The sequence below is a fragment of the Hippopotamus amphibius genome, chromosome 14 (genome assembly GCF_030028045.1).
Source record: "Hippopotamus amphibius kiboko isolate mHipAmp2 chromosome 14, mHipAmp2.hap2, whole genome shotgun sequence".
In the NCBI taxonomy this organism is placed as follows: Eukaryota; Metazoa; Chordata; class Mammalia; order Artiodactyla; family Hippopotamidae; genus Hippopotamus; species Hippopotamus amphibius.
Window position 1 is genome coordinate 48,108,783 of NC_080199.1, and position 12,872 is coordinate 48,121,654.

Consider the following 12,872-nt stretch of genomic DNA (forward strand, 5'->3'; position numbering starts at 1 on the left):
CCCTTGAAATTTTTTCAACTCTTTGCTTGACTCCTCTTGGCCTTGATCCTGCCTGGAAAGTCTTTTATTTGAAAAGTCCCGCCACTCTTTTCTGTCCAAAGAAAATCTTTGCATCCTTCCTTTCCTCTTTCCAAATCCCCTCCTTCAGATTTAATACCTCTCCCTTTTGCTCTCAATGAACTTTTAAAATAACTGCTACAACATTTACATTCTTCTGTTATTTGCGTAAGGATTTGTGAAGCACATTAGGCTGAGAGCTCCTTAAGGTTGTGGCTCAGCGCCGTCTGAGTTTTGGCGGCGTCTCTGCTACCCGTGAGCGGACTCCGAATTCCAAATACACCCAGACAAGCGACTTCCCGGTCATTTCTCCGCGCTTCTCCGTCATTTCTCCGCGCTTCCCCAAACCCAAGCCCCCCCAGCGCCCTTAAGGTGGATTGCCTGAACCGCCAGTGGCTTGAGCGGCGTACAGAACGGGAGGGACAGCCAATCACCTTTCCTTTTGCCCGGAAGGGGCGGCTCCTGGGAGTGTCGCTGACCGCGCGGCGCGGGATTGGCTGGTCCCGGGCGGTCCGCGGCGGCGGGAGTTTTCGGATGTGTTGGCGGCTGCCGGAGAGGCAGCGGTTGGGCTGAACCCGGCTGGCGACGTGGGCGGCGGACCCGGGAAGGCGAGTGCGCCGCGGACCCGCGGGCTCCCGCCTGTGGCTTGCGGAGCTGCCGCCCTCCTTCTTCTCCCTCCACCCCCGCAGTTGTGGGGACGCATGGAACGGCACCGGCCGCGGCTGCACCCCGCGGCGCAGGGCTCGGCCGCCGGGGCCCCGTACCCCTCCTCCGTCTCGCTCCGCCGCTGCCGGGACGGCAAGATGCCGCGCAGGAAGGGCCCCCAGCACCCTCCGCCGCCCGGCGGCCCCGACGAGCCTGGAGAGAAGCGCCCCAAGTTTGTAAGTTAGGTCTGAAGCTGGGGTGGGGCAGTTCCTACCGGGCCGGTGGGCTGCGGCGCGGTCCCGGGTCCTTCAATTTCAGTCATCCCTGACCTGACTGACGGCGCGGGGGGGCCCACAGGGCCTAACAGGGGGCTAGGTTTTGTTCTGGATGGTCAGAGCCGCCAGTCTCTTCATAGATGTATGACGGCAGGGTCCAGTTCTGTGTGGATCCTTTGACAAATATCCTGATCATTCTGTTGCCCCAGATTTTTTGAGGCTGACGTGAGCCGCAATTCAAACGTATAAGTATGTCGTCTCTCTGTGGACTTTGCATTGTCTATGTTAAACTTTTCCTTTTCCCCCCAACATCTGAGGGTATGAGCTATATCAGAGTGAACTTTTGGGTGATAGTATTTCTTTTTCTGCTTGATATTTTAATCCCAAGAAGAATTTTTAAAAGTAGATTATAATTTTCTGAGTTGAAACAGCTCGTTTTAAAACTTGGCGGGTCATGAGGTCACTGCTAAAGAATGTTTTGTTTAGTTTGGAAAGAAGTCTAAGTATTTGAAACCCGCTATTCTGGTTGCTTCTCTTACTCACTTTAACAGTCAAAGGAAGTGTCACGATTAGTGCCTTGTAAATCTTTCTGTTGGCATCAACTAGTGAAAGAAGAGGCAGTGAAGACTGTTCTGTTGTATGTGTGTAAATAAATCACAAAGAGGGTTGATACATTTGGGGTGAGACCAACAGAAATGAAAATTTAATACTGATCCATCCATTTTACTTAGGAATATGGAGAAACATTTTAGTCATAGGTGAAATTTTACAGTACAGTATATGCCTTCTGTGAACAAATGAAAGTTGTTAGAAATGTAAGTCAGGATACACAAATTAAGGGAATAAAGGCTTGTGGAGGAGGACTGAGTAGCTACATAGAACAGTTAAAAATGATAGATAAATAAAACTGAGAGCAGAGCTATGAGATGTATCAGTATACTGAAAATGAGGGACAACATGGTTTAATTGTGCAAAATTAAGTGTCAAGATGGCCATATGAATGGTGAAATTTTCCAGGAGGATCAACTATGTTGTTGACTGTTATCTTGACAGAGTTGAGGAATAAATAAGATGGGGTTAGATTGGCAATGAAAGATTCTACCCCATATTAGAAGAATCCACTGGGCAATGACTTCTTCCTTTTACAGTTTACTCTCTGGGTTAATGTTGTCTTTCCATTTTGTCTCTGACTCCTGTGCTCCAGAATACATGAGGTTTGATTTTCTGTGACTCATTTCAGCAAGGAGGTCATGAAAACAGAACCTAAAATAATATTTAGGTTTAGTTTCCTTGAAGGATGTATCAGGTGATGTGAGTGCTAGGGCCTGTGCTGTTTTTCATTTCTTAGGTATGTTGTAAAAATGAAAAAATGTCTAAAGACAGCACTTTTAAGCCCTAAATCTAATAAACACATCTAAAACACTGTGTGTTTTTAGATAGGGATCTGATTTGAATCATGATTTTAATTTAGAAATAATTTAGATTCTTTGTAATCTCAAACTAATTTAGATTCTTGCTTACATGGTAATTTCTTGGTGTTTTCCATTTCACTAATTCTGTCATCAGCTATGTCTAATATATTTAACTTGTTCTGAATATTTGAGTTAGCAATTATATTTTATTTCTACAAGTTCCATTTGCTTTTTTTTCAAATCTGTCTGGTTATTGTATTCCTGATATTCCTTGCTTCTTATTCTTTTACTTCTTTAGACATTTCCTACTTTACTCTTTTTATTCTTTCTTTGGCAGTTCTGATATGTGCATCTTTGGACTGACATTGACTTGCACCCATGGTAGCTTGGTCTCTCCCTCTGTGCTTGTTAAGCTTTGTATTGCAATAATTTCAAATTCAGTAATTTCATTAGTTTATCTTAACCTGTCTTCTAGGAGGCCTAACCAGGGAGACTTTTCTTTGGAGAAGATCTGTTTCCACCAGGAGCCTGGGGGTGTCACCTCCCTATAGAACTGGACTCTTAGAGGGCCTGGAGTTCCAGGCTTAGCTCTAACTCTGTCCTGGCCTAGGCTCAGTATCCCAATCTCAAGGTTACCTTCTGAGCAGCTGTTCCCAGTCTGCTTCCTTCTCACTGTTCTCAGTCCCACTTCAGTAACACTTGTTTATAGGTTGGAGGGTGATCTTTGGAGACTACCTCTTCCTCACGAGATCTCAGCAGTGCCTCAAAAAGTGACTGTTCTGTCGTTCAGTCTGCTGTACTGGCAGACATCAGGTCGGTTCTTGGCTTTCTCTTGATTTGGGATGAAGTGATGCTAGCTAGCCTGAATTTCTTCAGGTCATCTGGTCATTAGGTCACCTGGTTGCCTGGGGCAGCTGCTTTTGACTGAAACAAGTAATGCAGGTTGGTGACGGGACAGGAGTAGGGATGACGTTTGGTGTTTGCAAACCACAAACCTACAAGCTGGTAGTGGAACTCAGGACTAAACTGGCCACTGTCTCCTGTCTTAGTGTGAAAGGCAGGAGCTCTGGTCCCCACTGAAATCCTGTTTTACTTTGAACCCGGATAAAGCAAACAAACAAATCCTTGTTTTCTACTGCATGTGTAGTTGTGGGTCTCAAGTTACTTCTGAGTTGTGTATAAATGTCTGTAGCATAGAACTTCTCCCCATAGGTATATGTAAGCAGTAGAAATTTGTCTATTATAAATGTAGGATAGTTTGGCTGCATAATGAATCAACTTCTTTTGGGCTGCTTGTGAACTAACCAGCTAGGTTTCAGCAGAGAACAAGGCAAGCCATGTGTGTGTATTAAGGTACTGGGGATGGGATGCAACCAGTGGAGGCTGGAAGGAAAAGGCGGGAACCTGGATGAAGACTTTGTGAAGTTGAATAGAATTCTGTAGGATCATTAAACTGGTACCTGCCCTAGGTCATACCATCAGTACCTGGACCCAAGTCCTATTTCCCTTCTAGAACAAAACAAAACAGTTTCCTACTCATTGTGAAAAGCCTTTCAGTGATATTGGGCATTTCGTTCTTACCTCCCACTATTAGAAACACAAAGTATGCACAGTGGTGGCCGCCAGGTCCAGAGTGAGAGCAAGACATGTGGCTTCGGGAGAAGTCTCTGTCTCTAGGATGTGCCACAGTCCTTTGAAAGGGGGCCTGCAAATTCCATGATTCAAGCTGGCAGAGTAGCTCTTCTTTTTCCTTTAGGAATATCCTTTAAAAGTTCTCACAGACTTTAGTGTAAATCTCACATCTAATCTTGTGGTTTCCATGGTGTAGATTATTGTTGTCTAGTTATGTCATTACAGTCCTTTTGGTTTTGGTTGTGAGAGGTTTTTCACCATGTCCATTAAGATCTGTGTGTCTACTGTGTTTGGTCATTGTTAGTAATAACAGTTAACCTTAGTGAGCTGAGCACTGTTCTAGGTGCTTCATAAATTTCAACTCTAATCCTATAACAACCCTATGAGGTAGATAGTATTAATTAGCCTTGTTCGCTAGAAGGGGAAACTGAGGTAGAGAGGTTAAATTGCCTTAGGTCGCACAGCTGCCAGTGGGCAAGGCTGGGATTTGAACCTAGGCAAGCTGGCTCCAGAGAACACATTCTTAGTCCCTGTCCTGTATTACTCTCCCATGCTAGTGGGAGTTTTACTCTTCACTGCTTCTGTTTTCATTAAGGAACTGTCAACAATAGTTAGTAATACCTTTAATGAATACAGAATTAGTGAATTCCTGATTATAGGCAGATTGTGACCTGGGAAGAGGTACTAGGTTAGAGAACTTTTGCTTTCAGCATTGGGAACTTGAGAATTGAAATCAGAGTGGGCTTGGTGGGAATAGTGTCTGCTCGCCTCATTTCCTTGGGCTTATTTGGAGGCAGATGTGGTAGGCTGAATAATGATCCCCCCAAAGGTGTTCACGTCTTAACATTCATGTTAATTCCTGGAACCTGTGAATGTTACCTTATGACAAAAGAGAACATTGCAGGCATGATTAAGTTAAGGTATTTATTTATTTATTTATTGGCTGCTTTGGGTCTTTGTTGCGGTGCACGAGCTTCTCAGTGCCGTGGCTTCTCTTGTTGCAGAGCATGGGCTCTAGGCATGCAGGCTTCAGTAGTTCCAGCATGTGGGCTCAGTAGTTGTGGTTCGAGGGCTCTAGAGCACAGGCTCCGTAGTTGTGGCACATGGGCTTAGTTGCTCCTTGGTACATGGAATCTTCCTGGACCAGGGATTGAACCCGTGTCCCCTGCATTGGCAGGTGGATTCTTAACCACTGCTCCACCAGGGAAGTTCCTAAGTTAAGGTTTTAAAAATGGGGATATTTTCCTGGGTTATCAGGATGGGTCCTAAATGCAAGCAAGAGGGAGATTTGACTACAGCAGGGGAGAAGGTGAGGTGACAACAAGGCAGAGATTAGAGATGCAGCCACATGCCAAAGAATGCTGGCAGCCATCAGAAACTGGAAGAGGCAAGGAACAGTTCTCCCATGGAGCCTCCAGAGGGAGGTTGGCTTTGCCAACACCTTGATTTTAGCCCAGTTGAATACATTTCTGTTGTTTTAAGCCATCAGGTTTGTGGTAATTTGTTACCGCAGCCATGGGAAACTAACAGCAGTGATGAGGGTGATCACATTGAAAGTTTCAGTTTCAGAGTTTATGAATGTATGTTTTAGGAGAGCTGTCAGATTCATGTAAATCTCTTCCTGTGGTATCATTTACTTTGGAAGATTTGTGATTTGAGTGAATATAAGATAACTACAGTTTGGTTTCCTGGAGTAATGAGTAAACCTTCATTCATCTTGCTGTGCTGTATCATTATCATAAAGCAACTATGATAATGACACAGGTGATTTCTGGTGCTCTTTCTGAATTTATTTCTTCATTGAGTCATCTGCTAAAGTGATGCTTTCAGTTGTCCTAGAGTTACACTGTCAGGAGTTGGAGATAGTATTCTAAGTTGAAGGCTTTAGGTACCTGAGTTTTATTCATGTCAAAATTCCACTTAACCCAGCCGGCATTGAAACCTTCATAACATAAAAATCACTTTATTTAGCCCAGTCTTCTAAGTAGAGTTGTCTTTCGGTATCCAGGGGGGTTGGCTCCAGGACCCTCCTTGGATACTAAAATCCATGGAGGCTCAAGTCCCCTATTTAAAATGTGTGTAACCTACGTACATCCTCCATTAAATCATCTCTAGACTACTTATAATACCTAATGCAATGTAAATGCTATGTAAATAGTTGCTATTGTGTGGCAAATTCAAAGTTTGCTTTTTGGAACTTTCTGGAACTTTTTTCCCCAAATATTTTTGATCTGTGGTTGCATTCAGAACCTGTGGATACAGAGGGTTGAATGTAAATTCCTCTGAATCATCCCAGACTTTCTTTTCTTTCTGTCAAAAAAATAAATTTACTTTTGTTTATTAATAGATGATTTATCAGGAGAAACAGAGTATATCAGGTGGCTTTTGGGGAGTATATTTAGCTGCTGAAAATGGATGATGTATGGTGTATATTACCTCTGGATCACTCTGGATCTGTTCTTTGTGCATAAAAAAGGGGTGGGAGCAGGGATGATTGGCTTAGATTTAGAGCAAGGCTTAATTGCTTTTTTCAGAGACTCATGTCTTTAATTATGAAGCAAGCAAACCGACATACATTTATTGCACTGTGAAACCTTGCATCTCATCTAGTCTGTCTTGTAGCAATTGCTTCTGAACAGATGTTACCTGAAACACCTTTGCGCAGTTGGTAGAATGCTAAAATTTGTCATGCTTTTATTATTGTTGTCTTAAATTAACTCTACTTTATGGCATAACTTTATTGCTGTGTCCTAGAATCTTTATATATTTATTGCCTTATAAATTGGATTTAAAATTGGCTTTTTATATAGAATGTAAATTAACATGTGCATAACTTGTTTATGCTTGCAGAATAATACAAGAAAAAACTGCTATGTATTACACTAATGTAACTGTCTTTAACTCAGCACGTAATATCCTCCAAACTAGGATTGAAATGAATGCTACAGAATATGCTTACCATCACACTCTGCTTGTTTATCCCAGAAACTAATTTGACTTTTAGATCTATAAAATATAGATTAAGCATAACCTTTTAGTTCATGGGATATTAAGGATCAAAGCATGAGCTTTCTTTGAACAGGATCTACAAAGGTAACTTTCTCTCAGTAGCAGCAGGGTAGCATTGAAATACCTTACCATTGGGAGTAATTTTCTCAAATAGCAAATCACGTAATCATTATTAACTTGGGGGAGAATTAAAGAGTTTCAGTAAGTTAAGTTTTGGTGCTGAAATATTCAAGATATAGCTAATTTATGAAAACTACTTGGAAATGCTTTGCCATAGATTTTATTCTTCAGAAAACCCACTGCCGTCCTTTCTCACAGTTTTCTGTAGAAGAGGCATTATTAATAATGTTTATGAGCAGTGATTTGTACCACTCTTAGGCTTCAGTTTCAGCTGTGTCACATATTAGCTGTGTGAACTTGGGCGAGTTATTTAACCTCTTTCTGTGCCTGTTTCCTCACGTGTAAAATGGTGTTGTTGGGAAGCTTAAAAGTTAATGTGATAGGCCAAGAACAGTACTTGTAACAGCATTGTAACCTCTGAATATTTACTATTTATAGGTTTGTTGTTGTCACATTGGTAGTGACAGTAGTAGTAGTACAATTTTTGTCTAGATTTTAGGGCACTGGGGATGTTACATTGGATATTTGAATAACTTTCTTTTACTGGGAAATCTTAATTAGGCCAGACTTTTTCCCCATGATGAGGTAGAGGCATTCTGTTCCTAGGTCTTATCCTGGCAGGTCAAGTGACATGCACATTGATGCAGACTTCTGATTCTTATGGCTAAGCAGTCAGAGCAAGTTTCTGAAGCTTTCTTAGGGGTATGCTCTTATTTGTGAAAGGAATTTCGTGCAGCTGTGAAACTTGGGCACCAATGAAACTTACAAAAAGAAACTTGCAAAGGAAAGAACCTCAAATTTAGGAAAAAGAATTCTTGTGATACTCCATTGTGGATTGAATGATAGTAAAAATAATGTTACTTATATATGTATAGATATAAAACTAAGTGTAGCTCTTTATGCTTATGGCTCTTTTACAAAACAGATTTACATATAAAATCCAAAACAAAACTATAAAACCAATAAAATATAAATTAACAACATTAATTTAATGTGATGATGATTTTTGAAATTATCATTGTTGGATTTAATAGTGGAAAGATATGCGTGTGGTTTGCTGTTTTCCTTTATTGTCAACTTGGCTCTTGGATAGAAATGGAATTCCAGAGCTGGGGGAGCTAAGCACAGACTGATGGATCCAAAGATCCAGTGCCACACTGTTGGTGGAGGCCTGTCGTCTTTTTTCACAAAGTCTGGACTTGAGGCCCTGTTTATGATTAAAAGAAAAGAGCCATATGTAAATTTTTTTTTTTTGGTAAATTATATGAAATTGTTGAAAAAGAGCAGAAAGAATTGGAGCCAAGACCACCAGCCTGTATATTCATTTTTCTCTTGAAATTTAGCTTCCCATGGCTGTGGGTATATAGATCCATGAATACTGTCGTTTGGAATTATTAAAGCCTTTTGGAACTGAATTCTTCCTAAGGGCAGGAGCTTGTGAAACTTACGTGGCATGAAGTCCCTGTTGTTTGGCCTGCTGACACCATATTGGTAGAGCACACAAATGCATGCATGGTCCCCAAAAGTGCCTGAGGGAACTAGTGGTTCTGGAGGGGTGGTTCAGATTGTCCAGAACGTGCTTGCTTTATTTCTAATGTTTACCATAACCTTGGAAAAATACAAAGTTTTAAAAGTCTGATAGAAGTGGAGATTCTGTGAAAGGGCCCTGTAGACCTCAGTCTGAGGAACTTGAAGGTGACTTAAGACAAGAAGTTAGGAGAGTCCTTGAACAGGTAGAGGTTTTGCACCATTGTTTAGTTTTTCATTTCCTGATGAGCTAGAAGAGATTAGGAAGTATTTATCAGTAGCAAAGGATACATACAATGTGCTTCAAAACAGTTTACCTCTAAATGGTTTTCTAAGGGTCAACATTTCCTTTGCAATCTTTAAAAAGTACATTTGATCATACAGAAGAGGTATAGAACACCATGTATTGCTCGCCAGTAAGCTTGAGAAATGAAACCATAAATTCTATTGAAATGTTCATTTCTTCCCTTTCTATCCATATCTCTTCATTTCTTTGAAGTAAGGGCTTACAGGATTTAAAATTTAAAAAAAAATTTTTATGAGTTTTTTTTTTTTTTTTTTGGTTTGGGGGTTGGTTCCAATTTATATCTATCTCTTTTCCCTAAAAATAGATCCATGAATGGAATTAATACCCAATAACTTTCTAATCTCTCCATCTTTGAGCATCATGGCCCATCTTAAATACCAGAAAAAAAGGGGTCACTAGGATTTAATGTATCAAACATGTACTGAGGGCATTCTGTGTGCTGAGGGCCTTGGGGTATACCCAAGTAGCTATGGCCCACGTCAGACCTTCATGGATTAAAGATGGCTAAATAACCTGTTCGAAGCTCTCCAAGGAAATTATTGCTAATTCCAAGTCATTCTAGCTGTTAAAAAAAAAAAGTATATGGTTTTTCTGGAGTTAAGGTGTAGAATTTCTTGAAACTCTCAGTCAGGTACATGGATTAATCTAATTGTAAGATCCATAATGTTACAATTATTTGGCTAATTTTATTGTGAGGTATCTTCCCAGGATATGGGGGAGTTTATCCTGTAATTGCTGCATTTTCCTGAGGCAGGCTGTTTATTTGGGTATCATAAAAATGAACTTTATTATGTTCAGTTTTTAACCAGGATTTACAAATTGGTGACATTATGGACTGTACTATAGTATTAAACTCTTTTTGTTTATCAAAACCTTGGATGCAATGCAATTCATAATGACAATTACAATTCATTTCTAATAAAAAATTTGACAGCCTGAGAAATGAACATGAAAAATAGAATGCACATAATCTACATTCAGAAATTCAGTGTGACAATTTCATTTCTTTAAAAAAGGTGACGGTCTCTATTAAAACCATGTTGTAACTGCACTCAGCCTCTCTTCTGAGGGTATTATTTTGCTCTTATTGGTACGTTATCTCGAGCTTGCTTTCAGTAGCTATATGCATATGTTTGTAAGCTTTTGGAAGTCACTTTCTCTCTTGGTGGTGCCTGATATAGTCTTGAGCTTACAATGTGAACACTTGGCTAATTGAAAATCTATGTAAAACTGCTCTTGTAACTTTACACTGCCTGGCTCATTAATCTATTCATGATTAATTTAAATTTAAATGTTATTGATATAGCCTAAATGTCTATTTTCTTTTTATAGAAGATTGTAGTGGTGGTGGGTGAGGGCATGTAAAGACTACTGGAAATGTATCTGGGTCATTGGAGAACTGAGCCTCCTGCTGATTCAAGCTCCTCCAGGGGTCTGGCAGCATGGGTTTGAATCCCCCCCCCCCCCCCATGCCCCAACCACTATAATAAAGAAGGCTTGGGTTTGATTCACATATGGCTGTATGTCCTTGGGCAAATTAACTTCTGTGTCTCAGTTATCCTATCTGTAAAATGGAATAGATAATCATAGTATTGTGAGGATTAGTTGAGGAAATGCATGTTACAATAGCTTGGGCCCAGAGCTGAGCAGCTAATACATGACAGCTGTTATTACAGATCTTTCTGGATTAACCATGAGGTTAGGGCCCGATAAACCTGTTGTAAGTTTAAAATATCATAAGTTAAAAATATATGGAATATGTGTAACCTACTGAACATCATAGCTTAGCCTAGGCTACCTTAAATGTGCTTGGAACACTTACATTGGCCTATAGTTGGGGAAACTCATCTAACACAAAGCCTATTTTCTAATAGAGTGTTGAATATCTCATGTCATGTATTGAATACTGTACTGAGAGTGAAAAACAGACTGGTTGTGTGGGTCCAGAGTGGTTGTTTCCCTCGCTGATTGCGTGGCTGATGGGAGCTGCAGCTGCTGTGCGCCCAGCATCACGAGAGAGTATCCTACCGCCTATTGCTAGCCTAGGAAAGGATCAAAACTTAAAATTTAAAGTATAGTTTCTATTGAATGAGTATAGGTTTTGCATCATTGTAAAGTTGCAACTTTGTAAGTGGGAGACTGTAGTTTATTTAATTATTTATTTTGGTTGTGCTGGGTCTTAATTGGGGCAGGTGGGCTCCTTAGTTGCGGCAGGTGGGCTTCTTAGTTGTGGCATGGAAACTTTTAGTTATAGCATGCATGTGGGATCTGGTTACCTGGTCAGGGAAGCGAACCCGGTCCCCCTGCATTGGGAGCACAGAGTCTTAACCGCTGCGCCACCAGGGAAGTCCCTGGAGACTGTAGTTTTATTCTTTTGATTCCTTCCTGGACCCCAAAATAGGGGAGATTCCACCTCGTACTGTTGAATTCTCTGGGGCTAGTCATCTTGAAGGGCATGTGGCAAGATCTGTTTTTGACAGTGTTTTTGACTTTTCTTCTGCTTCCCACTTCTCTCCCTCCTCCTTCCTTCATTCCTGCTGGACACCTGCATTGTGTCCAGGGACCTGACCTTAATTCCAGTGGGGAACAGTCCAAGAGGTTTGGTCCCTCCTTTCTGTTTAATCTAGACCTCCATCCCCTTGACCTTGCTGCTCTTTCTTTCTCTGTCAGCCTCCTCCTAACAACATTTGCTGCGCACTAAACCCACACCCTACAAAAGTAACCCAGGACCTCCTTTTGAACTAGGATGCCTTCACATTCCTTGCCTCCTCAAACCTGACATAAGGTAGAATATAAATAAAGACGGTCTGGCCTCTTTGTCCACTTGCCTCCTATCTCCAAGCCTGAAGTAACCTGACAGGCGTCTCTGTGTCTAACCTGTGCTGCTGCATCCTGGTGGAAACCCCTCCAGCTCTGTGAACTGAAGCCCTTAAGATGTCAGGAACCTGTGGACCCACTAATTAGTGGGGTCTTCAGAGATGTTGATCACAATAATCGTCATGATAGCTAGGCTTATTCAGCTCTCTTGGTGGGCTGGGCGCTCCTTTAATCACTTCATCCTAATACAATGCTTTGAAGTAGGTCCTCTCACTACCCTTTTGTTGCACTTGATGGAACTGAGGCAGGGAGAGAGGTTTGCGGGCACCTTGGGAACAGGGAATGATGGATGCAAACACAGCTGGGCTGGCCCAGAGCCCTGGCTTTGAACTGGCTTTTTGGTTACGTCCTTTTTTATTTCTCAGCATTTATGCTGAGACTGTATTCACTCTTTTTACCTTCTCTATGGGCCTGATTTCTTTCTGTTGTAAATATTTTTTTAAGTTGAAAAAGTAATGTGTGAACCTCTTAAAAAACGCAGTGGTGTAGGAGTTCAGAGTGAAATTCACTTGACTGCTTTACATCCCAGACCACCAGTTCAGATTTTCCCCATATGGAGGCAGTGATGACTTTGATTATTTTCTTTTGGATCCTTTAATGATATTCTCTGTGTGTGTGAGTCTCCCACTTGGAACACGGCACAGCATTCGCTGAAATGATTTTTAGAGATGGTTTCTCCTGACTCTTCACACTCACCTTGACACTGTCTTCAGAGAGAAAATAGAGGCTATATTGCTTGAACTGGCTCAATTTCCTGCTATTGCTGCTATAATCTTCTATATCTGCAACTCTTCATCCTTTCTCCTCCTATATCCACAGAAGTGTCTGTTTTTCTGTTCAAGTTTAATCCCTTTGCCGCTGATCTTGACCCAGTCCCATTCCATGAGGCTGTTTTACTTTTCACAGGCTCCATCCTATAAGAATGCTCAGATGTCTTTCATTCTGAAAGAAAAAGCAGAAGCAAAACCACACAACCTTCCTTTCCAACTTTCCCATGACCCTGTGCCCCTC

At 41.3% G+C, this 12,872-nt stretch overlaps 1 protein-coding gene across 5 annotated transcripts in view; it reads left to right on the top strand.

Moving 5' to 3' along the window:
* The first annotated feature begins 589 nt into the window (after positions 1 to 589).
* The window catches only part of DIAPH3 (diaphanous related formin 3), a 485,817-nt gene continuing 473,534 nt past the window's right edge, over positions 590 to 12,872 (top strand). For 3 of the 5 annotated variants that reach the window (XM_057707607.1, XM_057707608.1, XM_057707613.1), the window contains exon 1: positions 590 to 938. In XM_057707607.1, coding sequence (XP_057563590.1) covers positions 759 to 938 — 180 coding nt within the window. In that variant the 5' untranslated portion in view covers positions 590 to 758. The remainder of the gene's footprint in view (positions 939 to 12,872) is intronic. The other 2 variants (XM_057707610.1, XM_057707612.1) reach the window with 1 other exon arrangement.